Source organism: Lynx rufus, unplaced genomic scaffold, assembly GCF_022079265.1.
Source record: "Lynx rufus isolate CCGP_SWC_20201006 ecotype Redwood Valley unplaced genomic scaffold, mLynRuf1.p SCAF_1, whole genome shotgun sequence".
In the NCBI taxonomy this organism is placed as follows: domain Eukaryota; kingdom Metazoa; phylum Chordata; class Mammalia; order Carnivora; family Felidae; genus Lynx; species Lynx rufus.
This window is the reverse complement of record NW_025814823.1, coordinates 20,382,501-20,397,678: the sequence shown is the minus strand read 5'-3', so window position 1 is coordinate 20,397,678 and position 15,178 is coordinate 20,382,501. Positions and strand designations below refer to the sequence as shown.

At 42.2% G+C, this 15,178-nt stretch overlaps 1 protein-coding gene across 1 annotated transcript in view; it reads right to left on the bottom strand.

Annotated features, from left to right (window-relative positions):
* LOC124508404 (guanylate cyclase soluble subunit beta-2-like) overlaps positions 1-15,178 on the bottom strand; it is a 59,119-nt gene that overhangs the window by 38,451 nt on the left and 5,490 nt on the right. Inside the window, exon 2 of the mRNA XM_047074791.1 lies at positions 1,724-1,818. Coding sequence (XP_046930747.1) covers positions 1,724-1,790 — 67 coding nt within the window. The 5' untranslated portion in view covers positions 1,791-1,818. The remainder of the gene's footprint in view (positions 1-1,723; positions 1,819-15,178) is intronic.

The following is a 15,178-nucleotide window of genomic DNA, read 5'->3' as shown; positions in this document are numbered from 1 at the left end:
AAGAAGGAAGGAAAGAAGGAAATAGATTCTGAGAGCGTATAATTATGCCAGAGACCACATTTGATGTTTTCACATATATCATCTCATATAATCCGAAAAATAACTCTGAGGGGCAGATATTATTATTCTCGTAGACCAATGAGAAAACGACAACTGAGTAAGTAATTGCCCTCAGCCATTAAACTAGAAAGAAGCAGACCTGTATTCTTTCTTCGTCCTGACCCTCTTCCCGTCTGGGCCAGGGGAGTGAGCAAGTTAATATAATATACTATCCCTTGCTGAGATATCTGCACCAGGAATCAGCCTAAAAGTCCACGTGCATTGCAAGTGGGACCATTCACAAGGGTTCCCGCATTATGACCCCGTCAATGGCATTTTAATATCTGGATAGATGGGAAGACCTCCCATGGCAGAGCAGATGGGGAAGAAGGGCCCTCAGCACCCCCACAAAGTACACCGTGTCTATTTCTAAAAAAATGCAAGTGTGGTTGGCATAAGAGGATTTTCAGTGCCGTCCTTCCTGTGAACCCAGGGCTAATTGTGACGATCCATTTCAAAGTTATTACCTCTGTCAAAGGCATCATCAAGGCCAAACATGAAAGTGGTGTATAGATGATAAAACTCAAGAGTGACACTCATGATGTTCGTCGGTAAGAAGCTATTCAAATGGAAAGGATGGATTACTGGATTAGGGTGGGGCCTGGGTCTAATCCTTACAAAAAGAGGGAAACGTGGACATAGAGACACAGGCACAGGGAGAAAACGGCCACGTGAGGATGGAAGCAGAAAGTGGAGTGGTGCTGTCCCAAGGAGCGCCTGGGGCCCCCAGAACCTGGAAAAGGAAGGATCCTTCCCTAGAGCCTTCAGAGGAAGCCTGGCCTCGCTGATGCCTTGATTTCAGGCTTCCAGTCCCCTGAACTATGAAAGAATAAAAACTATCCAGTTTGTAGGTACAGTCGATCCTCATTATTTGCAGATTCCATATTTGCAAATTCACCCACTCACTAAAATGTATCTGTAACCCCAAAGTCTCTAGCACGGAGCCTTAGCCGTCGCTCCTGAGCAGGTGCAGAGTGGCAAAACAATTGAGTCCCCCAACACACATGTTTCTAGCTAACATCAAATGAGGCTGTGTGCTCTGTATTCTTGTTTCATTTCTCATAAATAAGCGTCCTTTCTGCAATTCATTTAGCACTATGGTTTTACATGTGTGCACTTTTTGTTGGTGATTGTGCTGTTCAAAATGCCCCAAGAACAGTGCTGAAGTGCTGTCTGGTGTTCCTAAGAAGGTTGTGATGTACCTTACAGACAAAATACGTGTGTTAGATAAGATTCATTCAGGTATGAGTTATAGCGGTACTGGCCATGAATCCAATGTTAATAATATATATATATACACAATATATAACTGTATATAAGCATTATATATTATATATAATATATTAACAACAATATACATATTATATATAATATATATAAATATATTAAGATCTTTAAACAGAAATGCATAAAACAAGGTTATTGACTTATTGGTTGATGAAAATATTGTGGCCAAAGGCTTTCAGGAATCTAACCTGTGTTTCTTCTCGCAACAATGGCTCAGTATTGTTAATTCAGTGTTCACAGGGACTTGGTAGAGCAGAACCACTGTGGCTGATGAGAATCGATTGTACTTTGTTACAGCAGCCCTAAGATACCAAAACAAAGCCCTCTTCAGACTTACCGAGAACCTTGCAGGCCTCTTGGATGAGCTTAATGGTGATGATGTCATCATACACCGTGTAGGTCATGAAGGCATCTTGCACTTCTGCGGAAGTTCTGAAAGATAAACCATGAAGCAATGAAAACCCAGCAACTGGAGCTTTGCCTCAAGGATATACTCAGTAACTCGTGAGATATAATATAGCAAGAACACTCTCGATCATGAGGAACAGGAGGTAGTGGAGTATTTAGGGGTCCTCTCCTCCAAGATGTCTTCTCCGGACACCAGCTTCAGGCAAGAGCTCCCTTCTCAAGTATCCACGGTAGGCTAGGTGTTTCCCTAATTTATATCAAAATTATTAGTCTTCCCCTCTAGACTGTGCCCCTTGAGCATGGGTATTGTGACTTATTTTTATCTTTGAACCCCCAGCAAGAGATACAGTGGTTGGCACAAGTCAAGAACCTAATACGTGTTAGTGAACACAGAACTCTGTGGTTGCAGAGCCTCATTCTCTAAAGCAAGTAAGACAGCTGCTTGAGAATCTCACTGCTTTGCAACATGGTAGCTTTGTTTTAGGAGTTGGCGATGGACTTTAGTCTTACAACAGTTAGCCAAACCTGGTAAAAAAAAAAAAAAAAAAAAAAAGGGCTTAACCTGGGAGTTAGGCTCTTGGCTTGCTTCTTGTGTGAACCATTAAACTGCATGTAGCAATTCAGTCAATTCAGGAGGCTGGGCTTGGGAATGCTTCCCTGAGAAAGGGAGATTTACTGAGACCAGCATTCTGGACAGAGTGAATAGGCTCCAAGGCAGCAGAGAGAATGAAGAACCAAGAAGAATAAAAAACATTTGAGTTTATCCCAGAACACGTCACAGAATCTTGGAAGAAGCATGAAATTTCCTAGTAGTCCAATTCTCCCGTTCTATATTACCTCTGATTGCTAGCCTTCTAGTTTCTTCTTAAAGGCTTTCAGTGCCAAGAATCTCAGTCTTCTGCAAGGCAGCACCTTAGATTTACAGACTGCTCTCTTGGACAGAAAGTATTTTCTTACGTTGAACCAAAACCTACTTCTAGACCTTGGTAATGGGCATCTGCTTTGGGCCATGGAGCTGACAGATTATTTCTGACCATCCCCCTTACTGTTGAGGAAATGGAAGCTCAGAAAGGTTGTCTTGCCAGCATCCCCCAGCTGACGTGTGAGCGATCTGGGTTCTGAGCTCTGAAGCCCACACAGTCCTGGCACCTTGCCATTGCAGTTCCACTCACCGGTCTTGGATCTGCACCCTGGGGACACGCAGATTGTGTTGGTCCCACCTCCAGATACCAGCCCTCTAATACTTGAAGATCTTTATTCATTCCTAAAGCTTTCCCCACCCCCACCCCGGGCTAGACACTCCTTTATCTTCCTGGACTTCATCTTTCTCACTATTAAATGGGAGAATAATACCTGTCCCACATTTCTGGCAGGAGTATTGATGAGGATAAGAGAGGGTAGCCGGAGTGAAAGGAGAGAATAAGTACCACACGGATGCAAGGAGGAGCTGCAGTAATAAAACAAGGGCACAGAGACGGCATGCTGTGTCAGGGGTGACCCAGCCAGGAGTCGGGAAACCCTGGTTCCAAATCTGTCCCCGATACAAACAAGCTCTGAGGGAAAATGACTTTCTCTCTTGGCACCTCGATATCCTTACTGGTAAAGTAAAGGAGGTGGTTGCTAAGATCAGCGTTCCTTAACATTTAAAAAAATTTTTTTAAGATTTTTTTAATGTTTATTTATTTTGAGAAAGAGAGAAAGAGAGTAGGGGAGAGGCAGAGAAAGAGGGAGATAGAAGATATGAAGTGGTCTCTGTGCTGACAGCAGAGAGCCCGATGCGGGACTCGAACTCACGAACTGTGAGATCACGACCTGAGCGGAAGTTGGATGCTTAATCGACTGAGCCACCCAGGCACCCCAAACCTTTTGTTTCAGTCCATGTTCCCCTCCTAACCCCACACACACTTGCTAGAGCTTCTCAAACAGCCCTGTAGGGGCACTTGACCATCATGAACTAGAAGCTCTCTGGGTTTCTCTCCACTTGTAAGATTCCTATTCTGGTCCATGTCTGTACAGTGCGTTCTAAGCATCATCAAAGGCAACTGTTCAGAAAAGCTGAATGTGACGCCCAGGGCAGACAAAGGATGCCCTTAACCACCGCTACTCTCTTCAGCGGGGGGCTCTCTGCCGTGTTGTCATCACCCTCCATCTACTTGCCCAGGGCCTGCGGGCCTTTGTGAAACCTTGGACCCCGTTTCTATGCCTGTTTCATAGAAACACCATGAGCGACGTCCAAATTTAAACCTGATGTGTTATCATCATTTATTCAGAAGGCCCCCAAAGGGATTATGTCATCTCCAAGACCCTTGGAAATGTAACAGACTCCGCCGCACCTCCCAGGCTTCTGGTGGGACCACCCACCCATCCCTGTCTGGATCTGGCAGCCTCTCCTTTCCTATAGGCTGAACTTGTAATGCTTTAGTGTCAAATATTGATTTGGTCTGTATATATGTTGCACGTCTCTGGGATGCCAGACATGCCCAGACTGTTATGATTACACAGGAATTGCCAGCCTTGCTTATTGATCTCCATAATCTTGTATATGACACCTCCCACAGGGTCAGTGTCTGCTCGCATATATAGTCATTCAAACTGCTATAGGGAAGCGGTACGTTCGCAAAGAATAAAAATAAATAAATAAACCAATTGGTAACCTTCCCACGAGGTGGCAAAACCTCCGCTAAGAAGGGAAGGAGAGAGAAATGGCCCTCAGAAGACATTTTTAAAAGACTGGGGGCTGGAAAAGCAGTGTGGGAAAGGAAGTAAGTTGACGTTTCAAACTCACACAAAGAGGAGCACGTTTCACGTAACGTGAAAAATGCCAACCACAGACATGGCCACACATACACATATTCAGGAGATCTGGCGAATCAGTCTTTAACTGGAGTAGTTGGCCATTAAATGTACGTGCCTCTGGGGGTGCCTGGCTGGCTCAGTCGGTTAAGCGTTCCAACTTCACTCGGGTCATGATCTCATGGTCCGTGAGTTTGAGCCCTGTGTTGGGCTCTGTGCTGACAGCTCGGAGACTGGAGCCTGTTTCCAGTTCTGTGTCTCCCTCTCTTTCTGCCCCTCCCCCTCCCATGCTCTGTCTCTGTCTCTATCTCTCTGTCTCTCAAAAATAAATGTTAAAAATAAATAAATGTACATCCTTCTTTAGTTAGTTTTAACTAGTGATACCCAGAGTAACTGGGCAGGAAACCAGGGCCAGGCTGTCTACTCCAGAATAACTTGGGGATCTAAATAAACATACAGATTCCTGGGCCCTAGAGGCGGTGCCTGGAAATCCATATTTATTTAACCACTCATCTCAGATATCTCTCCAAGGCTTGGAAACCACTGCTCAGAAACACTTTCTAGGATTCAATCTGGCAAGGCCACATATTACAAATTATAGATCTTACATTGTTCAGCATTACACAATTGATGTAATGGTTTCAAAGAGTCCAGAGTGAGCCATAAAGCCCACAGGAAAAATAAATAGCACGTTGTAGCAAGTTTCAGGCCAAGAAAATGGGATCAATTCTAAGCCATGGGAAATCACTCCCTCAAGAGCTCCTTTCTGGTAGGTAGAGAATCCATGTAACAAACTTGTGTAAGCATGTGACTCAAGGTGTAGTTGGGGAAGAAGAGGCCCTGAGAGTGCACGGCCTGTCCTAGTGTCATGACCACCTGATATTTAGAAGAAGCCCCAGCTTGTCATTCTAGCCAAGCTGGAATGTCACAAAAGCTTTCGTGACCAAAGTCCAGACCTGTTGGGTTGACACACATAGTTCTCCAGAACCTAGACCCTGCACCCCATCCCTTACCTCCAGCCACCTCCCGTACTCATTCCTCAAGATGCTTGAAGTTCCTGTGACTCGCCATGCCAGATCCTTCCCGTGGACTCTCCCCCGACCGGAAGAGCCTCACTCTCACTTATCTGGCCAACTTGTGTTCCTCCTTCCCAACTCAGCCTCAGAATCACCAGCTCTGGTCAGTAGGAGCTGAAGTCAGATTCTAGCACCTCTCCTCTGAGCTCCTGAGTCTCCCCCACTTACCTATCTTAACACTGGCTGCACCATAACCTTTGATTTACCTGACCACGGGCTTCCTAGACTACAGGCTCCAAAGAACAGGAAAACGGCATTTGATTTCCTATCTTTAATATACCTGGCACACAATAAGAGCCTGATAGGTCATCGTAAGAGGTGTACAAAGTGTGTGTGAGAGACCTAACTTGATAGAGGCTTACGTATCCACTGTGTGAGTCGGGAGACCTGGAAATGAATCCTGGCCCTACCACAGTCAAGCTGGGTGACTTGAAACAAATCTCCCTGTGCCTCCATTTCTCCATTTTTACCCTGAGAGTATTGGGTCAGGTCAACGTTTCCAAGGAGAATTTGATGTGCAACTCTCCTCTGCCCTCCCCTCCCATCTCCCCAGCTACCATACAATGTGATTCACTGAGAATGACTCTGGCACCTAAACCAGCAGTTCTCAAAGTGTGTTCCATGGAAGCCTGGGGGGGGGGTGCCTAAGAAGCTTCTCAGGGTCCATGAGGTCAGAACGATTTTCATAATAAAATTAAGACATTGTTTTCCCTTTTGGCTGGCTAAAATGTGATCTACCCGTTCCAAAGCATTGGTAGGTAGATCTGTTAGTGCCCTACGTAGCGTGAATCAAGGCAGTGGCTCTAAGCTGCACTGAGTAGTTATCATATTCTTCACTGCCACACACTCGTGGTAAAGAAAAACAAAGCTGGTTCCACTTCAAACTGTCTTTAAAGATGCAATAAAACTGGGCGCCTGGGTGGCTCATTTGATTATACATCCCACTTTGGTTCAGGTCATGATCTCACGGTCCGTGGGTTTGAGCCCGGTGTGGGGCTCTGTGCTGACAGCTCAGAGCCTGGACCCTGCTTCGGATTCTGTCTCCCTCTCTCTCTGTCCCTCCCTCACTTGTGCTCGCTCTCTCTCTCTCTCTGTCTCAAAAATAACGTTTCTTTTAAAAGATGCAACAAAATGGTCAATTTTCTTAAATCTTGGCCCTGAGTACACATCTTTTGAACATTCTGCATGACAAATTGGGAAGTGCACATCAACAGAAAGCACGTCTCCTGTGTATGGAAAGAGGATGGTCAGCTCGAGGAAAAACACTTTTATGATGGTCTTTGTGAGCCGAAGTAGCTACCGTTTTCATGGAACATCATTTCTACTGGGAAGAACCCCCGACAGACGGACCATGGTTACTCAGAATTGGATACTTGGCAGACATTTTCTTAAAAAACAGAACAAAGTTAACTTGTCACTTTAAGAAAAATAACTGACAGAATGTGTTGCCAGTGATAAAACTCAAGCTCTCAAGTGAGAATTGGAATTTTGGGAAACTTGTGTCTGCTACCGTGAGCTCATTAGCTTCCCATGATGAGAGTGTGGTGATATTAACAAGTGTGATTTTGACATTGTATAATGCATTAGGGCAATAGTCACAAGATCTGCATAACTCTGTCAGCTCATATTTTCCAAATGACTAATGATGATAGGACAAAATGATGGTAAAAGACATTTCAATGTACACCACAGGCCAAAGGATTCGCACTCAACATTGTAACTCATCCTTGAGAAACTACCCCTGGCAGAGCTTTTGTGAAGTTTAAAAGAACATCCACCGGTATCTGAAAAGAGCATTAAAGTAATTCCTCCTCCTATATTTTCTTCATACATTTCACCGAAAACACAGATCGCAACAGATAAAGCGGAGAAAATAGAATCCAGCTCGTAAGGCAAACATTGAAGACATTTGCAAACAATGTAAAGCAATGTCTCCCTTCTAATTATTTTATTTGGCTAATAGTTATTTTTCATAAAAATATTTATGCTCACATGTAATAGGTTTATTATTGCTATTTTTAAATAAATCAATAAATAACCACTTATTAAAACTTCTCAGGTTTAATTCCCAATATAGTAAAGGCCAATAGATAAAAGTTCTTAGTGTCTTCAATAGTTTTTAAGGTTAAAAAGTCTTCCTAAGGCCAAATTGTTTGAGAACTTCCAATTTAAACCCAGAGTGAATCAGGTTTGCTTTGGAAGCAGAGGAAGCTGAGGCTTCTGGGAAAGAAACAGCCCTGCCCAGCCTCCCTTGTTTGGAACCACCCCAGCCTGGGAGGGTGGTGGAAGGACCACCCCGTATGCCCTGATGATGGTTCTAGGCCCTTCTGGAAGGGACTGCGGACCAGCCGGCCCCCAGAGCCAGCTCCTCCTGATGGACTCAAAAGCATCCAGAACTTAATGTTACCCCTAAAATAGGCATCTGAAAGAGAGGCTTCAGCTCCCTGATTGAGGACCACCTGCTACTTAGGGGAGCTGCCCTAAAACAACAGTGGGAAGGTGGGGAAAGAGAGGTGTGACACGTAGAAGTAGACAAAGGGCTGGCATTCTTCTAGAACTTGCCATCGGGAAAGAAGCACACGTGGTAAGCAACTGCCTAGAAAGTTACAGATGTACAGAAAGGAATTTGTCTAAGCCATCAATAAAAGTAAAACACAATAAAAACAATTTTCAGCCAACCGTGTTAGGGGTACATTCATTCTGTTCTCTTGATGGAAAATGATCTCATGAAATCATTGTCATATGAACAGGTAAGCCAAAAGCAGCCAAAGATGAGGGGAAAAATAGAAAGGTGGGTCAGGTGTTAATAAATATGTGTTACCTTTTGGACCATTGATATTAATGTTATCTGTCAACTTTAAAATTTTTATTCTTATTCTAAATAAATACTCACTTTTGAGGCCAAATTTTTATTTGTGATTTTTTTAATTAATTTATTTTTTAATTTACATCCAAGTTAGTTAACATATATTGCAACAATGATTTCAGGAGTAGATTCCTTAATGCCCCACGCCCGTTTAGCCCATCCGTTTCCCAAAACCCCTCCAGCAACCCTCTATATTTGTTCTCTATATTTAAGAGTCTCTTATGTTTTGTCCCCCTCCCTGTTTTTATATTCTTTTTGCTTCCCTTCCCTTATGTTCATCTGCTTCTTATTGTAAATTCCTCATATGAGTGAAGTCATATGATATTTGTCTTTCTCTGACTGACTAATTTCTCTTAGCGTAATACCCTCTAGTTCCATCCACGTAGTTGCAAATGGCCAGATATCATTCTTTTGGATTGCCAAGTAATACTCCATTGTATATATATACACTACATCTTCTTTACCCATTCATCCATCGATGGACATTTGGACTCTTTCCATAGTTTGGCTATTGTTGATAGAGCTGCTATAAATATTGGGGTTCATGTATCCCTTCGAAACAGCACACTGTATCCCTTAGATAGATACCTAGTAGTGCAATTGCTGGGTCGTAGGGTAGTTCTATTTTTAATTTTTTGAGGAACCTCCACACTGTTTTCCAGAGTGGCTGCACCAGCTTGCATTGCCACCAGCAGTGCAAAAGACATCCTCTTTCTCCGCATCGTCGCCAACATCTGTTGTTGCCTGAGTTGTAACTGTTAGCCATTCTGACAGGTGGAAAGTGGTATCTCATCGTGGTTTTGATTTGTATTTCCCTGACGATGAGTGATGTTGAGCATTTTTTCATGCGCCGGTTGGCCATCTGGATGTCTTCTTTGGAAAAGTGTCTATTCATGTCTTTTGTCCATTTCTTCACTGGATTATGTGTTTTTTGGGTGTTGTGTTTGTTAAGTTCTTTATAGATTTTGGATACTAGCCCTTCATCTGATATGTCGTTTGCAAGTATCTTCTCCCACTCCGTTGGCTGCCTTTTAGTTTTGCTGATTGTTTCCTTCGCCGTGCAGAAGTTTTTTATCTTGATGAGGTCCCAATAGTTCATTTTTGCTTTTATTTCCCTTGCTTCCAGAGACACGCCGAGTAAGAAGTTGCTGAGGTCAAAGAGGTTTTTGCCCGTTTTCTCCTCCAGGATTTTGATGGCTTCCTGTCTTACATTGAGGTCTTTCATCCATTTTGAGTTTATTTTTGTGTATGGTGTAAGAAAGTGGTCCAGGTTCATTCTTCTGCATGTCGCTGTCCAGTTTTCCCAACACGACGTGCTGAAGAGACTGTCTTTATTCCATGCATATTCTTTCCTGCTTTGTCAAAGACTAGTTGGCCATACGTTTGTGGGTCCATTTCTGGGTTCTCTATTCTGTTCCATTGATCTGAGTGTCTGTTTTTGTGCCAGTCCCGCACCTTCTTGATGCTTAAAACTTTGTAATACAGCTTGAAATCTGGAATTGTGATGCCTCCAGCTTTGGTTTTCTTTTTCAGGATTGCTTTGGCTATTCGGGGTCTTCCCTGGTTCCATACAAGTTTTAGAGTTGTTTGTTCTAGCTCTGTGAAGAATGCTGGTGTTATTTTGATAGGGATTGCATTGAATATGTAGATTGCTTTGGGTAGTAGCTACATTTTAACAATATTTGTTCTTCCTATCCAGGAGCATGGAATGTTTTTCCATTTTTTTGTGTGTTTTCAATTTATTTCATAAGCTTTCTATAGTTTTCAGTGTATAGGTTTTTCACCTCTTTAGTTAGGTTTATTCCTAGATATTTTATAGTTTTTAGTATAATAGTAAATGGGATCAATTCCTTGATTTCTCTTTCCGTTGCTTCATTATTGGTGTATCGAAATGTAACTGATCTCTGTACATTGATTTTATATCCTGTGACCTTGCTGAATTCATGGATCAGTTCTAGCAGATTTTTTGTGAAGTCTTCTGGATTTTCCTCATAGATTATCATGTCATCTGAGAAGAGTGAAAATTTGACTTCCTCCTTGCCAATTTTGATGTCTTTTCTTTCTTTATGTTGTCTGATTGCTGAGGCTAAGACTTCCAACACTGTGTTGAATAACAGTGGTGAGAGTAGACATACTTGTTGTGTTCCTGACCTTGGGGGAAAGCTCTCAGTTTTTCCCCATTGAGGATGATATTAACTGTGAGTCTTTTGTGTATGGCGTTTATGATCTTGAGCTATGATCCTTCTATCCTTACTTTCTTGAAGGCTTTTATCAAGAAAGGATGCTGTATTTTGTCAAATGACTTTTCTACACCTATTGAGAGGATGTGTTGTGAGTTCTTAACTAGAGGCTCATGGATGGGCTTGAGAGGGTCTGAGAACATTTGAAATCATCTTTGAAAAAGTACACATGTGTATACATGTATTTTCTGGGAAAAGGGTACATGGTATTCATCAGAACCCCTAAGAGCTCTGTGACCTAAAATGTTCAAGGACCCCTGCCTCTACATTTTTGGGATCTTGTTCTTACTAAATAAGAAAAGCACCTGACATTATAACATCTTAAAAAACATCCTTTCAGGGGCGCCTGGGTGGCTCAGTTGGTTGAGTGTCTGACTGTTGATTTTGGGTCAGGTCATGATGTCACAGTTCATGAGTTCGAGCCTCACATCGGCGTCTATGCTGACGGCATGGAAACTGCTTGGGATTCTCTCTCTCCCTCCCTAGGCCCCCTCCCCCTCTCTTAAAATAAACATTAAACAAACAAACAAACAAATGCTTTCGAATGCATGGAAAAACTATTTGAGCCAGAAACAATCAGGAGGGCTGCTATTCATCCCCCTTCCGCTAAACCACCTCCATCCCATGGACTCACTAAGCCTCACTCACTCCCTCCATATTCTCTGCTTTTCCCATAAATAAGGTCTGGTTAAAAAGTAGGTAAAAGCAGACAGTTTCTATGTTTTGACTTAAATCGAGGACTGTTGGCTATATCCCACTCTCACTCCATTCCTGGCCATGAGTGTGTTTCCTGGTTTATCTGGCTGCCTAAAATCATGTCATCAGAACCACAAGGGCCTTGAGAAATCAATTTGGTTAGTATGTCTAAGTGGGTGGACTCACTCCCCAAAAGATATCAGAATATTCAAGTGATTGGAACATTTTAAAAATATTTAATATCATCATATTATTACATATATAAAAAAGAAATTAATTTTCTAATAAAGGCCATCAAAAGTAAAGCTTGAAAATATTTTTGTTTAGTGGGAATATATGGAAGATAAATTTAGCAGGGGTAGAAACAGATATTATAAGGCCTGAAGTTTATGTAATTTGGAGATCCTCCTTTAAAAAATAATACCAAATAAAAAGAATATAAAATTACAAATAAAGCAATCCCTATCAAAATAACACCAGCATTCTTCACAGAGCTAGAACAAACAACTCTAAAACTTGTATGGAACCAGGGAAGACCCCGAATAGCCAAAGCAATCCTGAAAAAGAAAACCAAAGCTAGAGGCATCACAATTCCAGATTTCAAGTTATATTACAAAGTTTTAAGCATCAAGAAGGTGCGGGACTGGCACAAAAACAGACACTCAGATCAATGGAACAGAATAGAGAACCCAGAAATGGACCCACAAACGTATGGCCAACTAGTCTTTGACAAAGCAGGAAAGAATATGCATGGAATAAAGACAGTCTCTTCAGCACGTCGTGTTGGGAAAACTGGACAGCGACATGCAGAAGAATGAACCTGGACCACTTTCTTACACCATACACAAAAATAAACTCAAAATGGATGAAAGACCTCAATGTAAGACAGGAAGCCATCAAAATCCTGGAGGAGAAAACGGGCAAAAACCTCTTTGACCTCAGCAACTTCTTACTCGGCGTGTCTCTGGAAGCAAGGGAAATAAAAGCAAAAATGAACTATTGGGACCTCATCAAGATAAAAAACTTCTGCACGGCGAAGGAAACAATCAGCAAAACTAAAAGGCAGCCAACGGAGTGGGAGAAGATACTTGCAAACGACATATCAGATGAAGGGCTAGTATCCAAAATCTATAAAGAACTTAACAAACACAACACCCAAAAAACACATAATCCAGTGAAGAAATGGACAAAAGACATGAATAGACACTTTTCCAAAGAAGACATCCAGATGGCCAACCGGCGCATGAAAAAATGCTCAACATCACTCATCGTCAGGGAAATACAAATCAAAACCACGATGAGATACCACTTTCCACCTGTCAGAATGGCTAACAGTTACAACTCAGGCAACAACAGATGTTGGCGACGATGCGGAGAAAGAGGATGTCTTTTGCACTGCTGGTGGCAATGCAAGCTGGTGCAGCCACTCTGGAAAACAGTGTGGAGGTTCCTCACAAAATTAAAAATAGAACTACCCTACGACCCAGCAATTGCACTACTAGGTATCTATCTAAGGGATACAGTGTGCTGTTTCGAAGGGATACATGAACCCCAATATTTATAGCAGCTCTATCAACAATAGCCAAACTATGGAAAGAGTCCAAATGTCCATCGATGGATGAATGGGTAAAGAAGATGTAGTGTATATATATACAATGGAGTATTACTTGGCAATCCAAAAGAATGATATCTGGCCATTTGCAACTACGTGGATGGAACTAGGGTGTATTATGTTAAGCAAAATTAGAGAAAGACAAATATCATATGACTTCACTCATGTGAAATTTAAGAAACAAAAAAAAAGATGAACATAAGGGAAGAGAAGCAAAAATAATATGAAAACAGAGAAGGAGACAAACAATAAGAGACTCTTACATACAGAGAACAAACTGAAGGTTGCTGGTAGGGTGTTGGGTGGGAGGATGGGCTAAATGGGCAATGGGCAACAAAGAGGACACTTGCTGGGATGAGCCCTGGGTGTTATTTGTAAGTGACGAATCACTAAATTCAATTCCTGAAATCATTATTACACTATATGTTAACTAACTTGGATTTAAACTTAAAAGAAGAACCCACAACACATCTCTCCTAAATTGATTAGTTTGGGCTTGATAAGCATCCATCCATCTGCCATTCATTTATTCCTCTTCCATTCATGCGTACATAAATCATGCAGGCATCCATCCCTTCCCTATGCACTTGTTTCTACAGTGGAGAAATATGCCATTCATGCTGGCTGTATCCAGAACCTCTTCTCAGGGGTCCTACGCTCTGAAGTCCACCTGATTGGACCAGGTATTGGCTCCTGACCAAAGTCAGTCTGTCAAATCCTCTATCTCAGGTGAAAGAGACAGTGTCTGGAATTGAGACACTGAGAAACTGAGTCTATCAAATGATTGTAACCTCTTGAATGGAAAGGACATATAAAAATGGGGAGAAAAATTAAGATAATGTTCAGAGAGAGACAGGAAAATAGAGGCAACATAAAAAGATACATAGAGATGGAGAGAGGTCCCACTGACCTTCTATTTCCTCTGTGGTCTCTCTGCTTTCCACAGTTGAGCTCTGTGAATTCTACTAACCCTACCCTCTGACTCCTAACTGACTACTTCATTAAACTTTAGCTCACAGAGTGAATTGCTGATCCCTGCAAGCAAAGTCCTGGACTGGGTTCCAGACTCTTCTCTATGTCAGTCGTCTCAATCTTCACGAGAGGATAAGGTGAGTACCATCATTATCTCCATTCAGAAGTGAGAGCACCGAGACTCAAAGACCTCAGTAACCCATTGCAGTCAGAATAAAATTCCCACTCCTTTCCTTCTTTAACCACATGGATATTCTGGTCCTTAACCACGTCTCCACTTCCATCTCCTACCAGACTCTCAGTCATGATACTCCAGTCACAGTGAGGTTTCTTCTGGGTCTCAAATTTACTAAACCCAGGCCCACCTCAGGACCTTTGCACTTCCTCTTCTCTCTGCCTAGAGCACACATACTTCCCTAACTCAAAGATGGCTCCTTCCTACGTTTCAGCTCAGATATCACCTTTGTAGAGAAGCCTTTTCTGACCACCTCTGACTCCATCCCTGGTCACTAACAAGTACCGTGTATCTTACAGCCCTTAGCGTGATACTCGCTTATTGTCTGCCTGCAGCCCCATGCTGGAATACACATTCCCGAAGAACAGAGACTTCATCTGTTCCCTTCACAACTGTTCCCAGTGCCAAGAATTCAGTTTGGCGCATACTAGGAGCTGAAGAAATACTTGTTGAATAAGTAAACTTGCCCACATCAAACAGCTGGTAAATGATACAGGCAAAATGTAAAGGTTGATCTGACTCCAGAGGCCCTACCCTTCCCGACCTGTTAGCTGCTTCTCATTGTTCAGTCTTGATAAAGACTTTAGCCAGAAGGTTATAAAAGAGTGGTTCATAATTAGAAATCTATAAATCTAGGTTACATGAGAGAGAAATAAACAATGCAGGCAAAGGAGGGGAAACATCTGTTTCTGATTATATCATATAAAATAAAATTTAGGTCATAAAGTCTGGAGACATACTTCATTTTACCTAATCATTCCTTCTTAAAATTCGTGTAGGAATTGATGGGCTTTTCTTTTTCAGCTAAAATTCTATTTTAAAAGCACCAGGGAACTTGTTATTTAAATGTACCCTGAAGCAAATCCTTTTGCACGGCAAATAATCCTGCCTTAA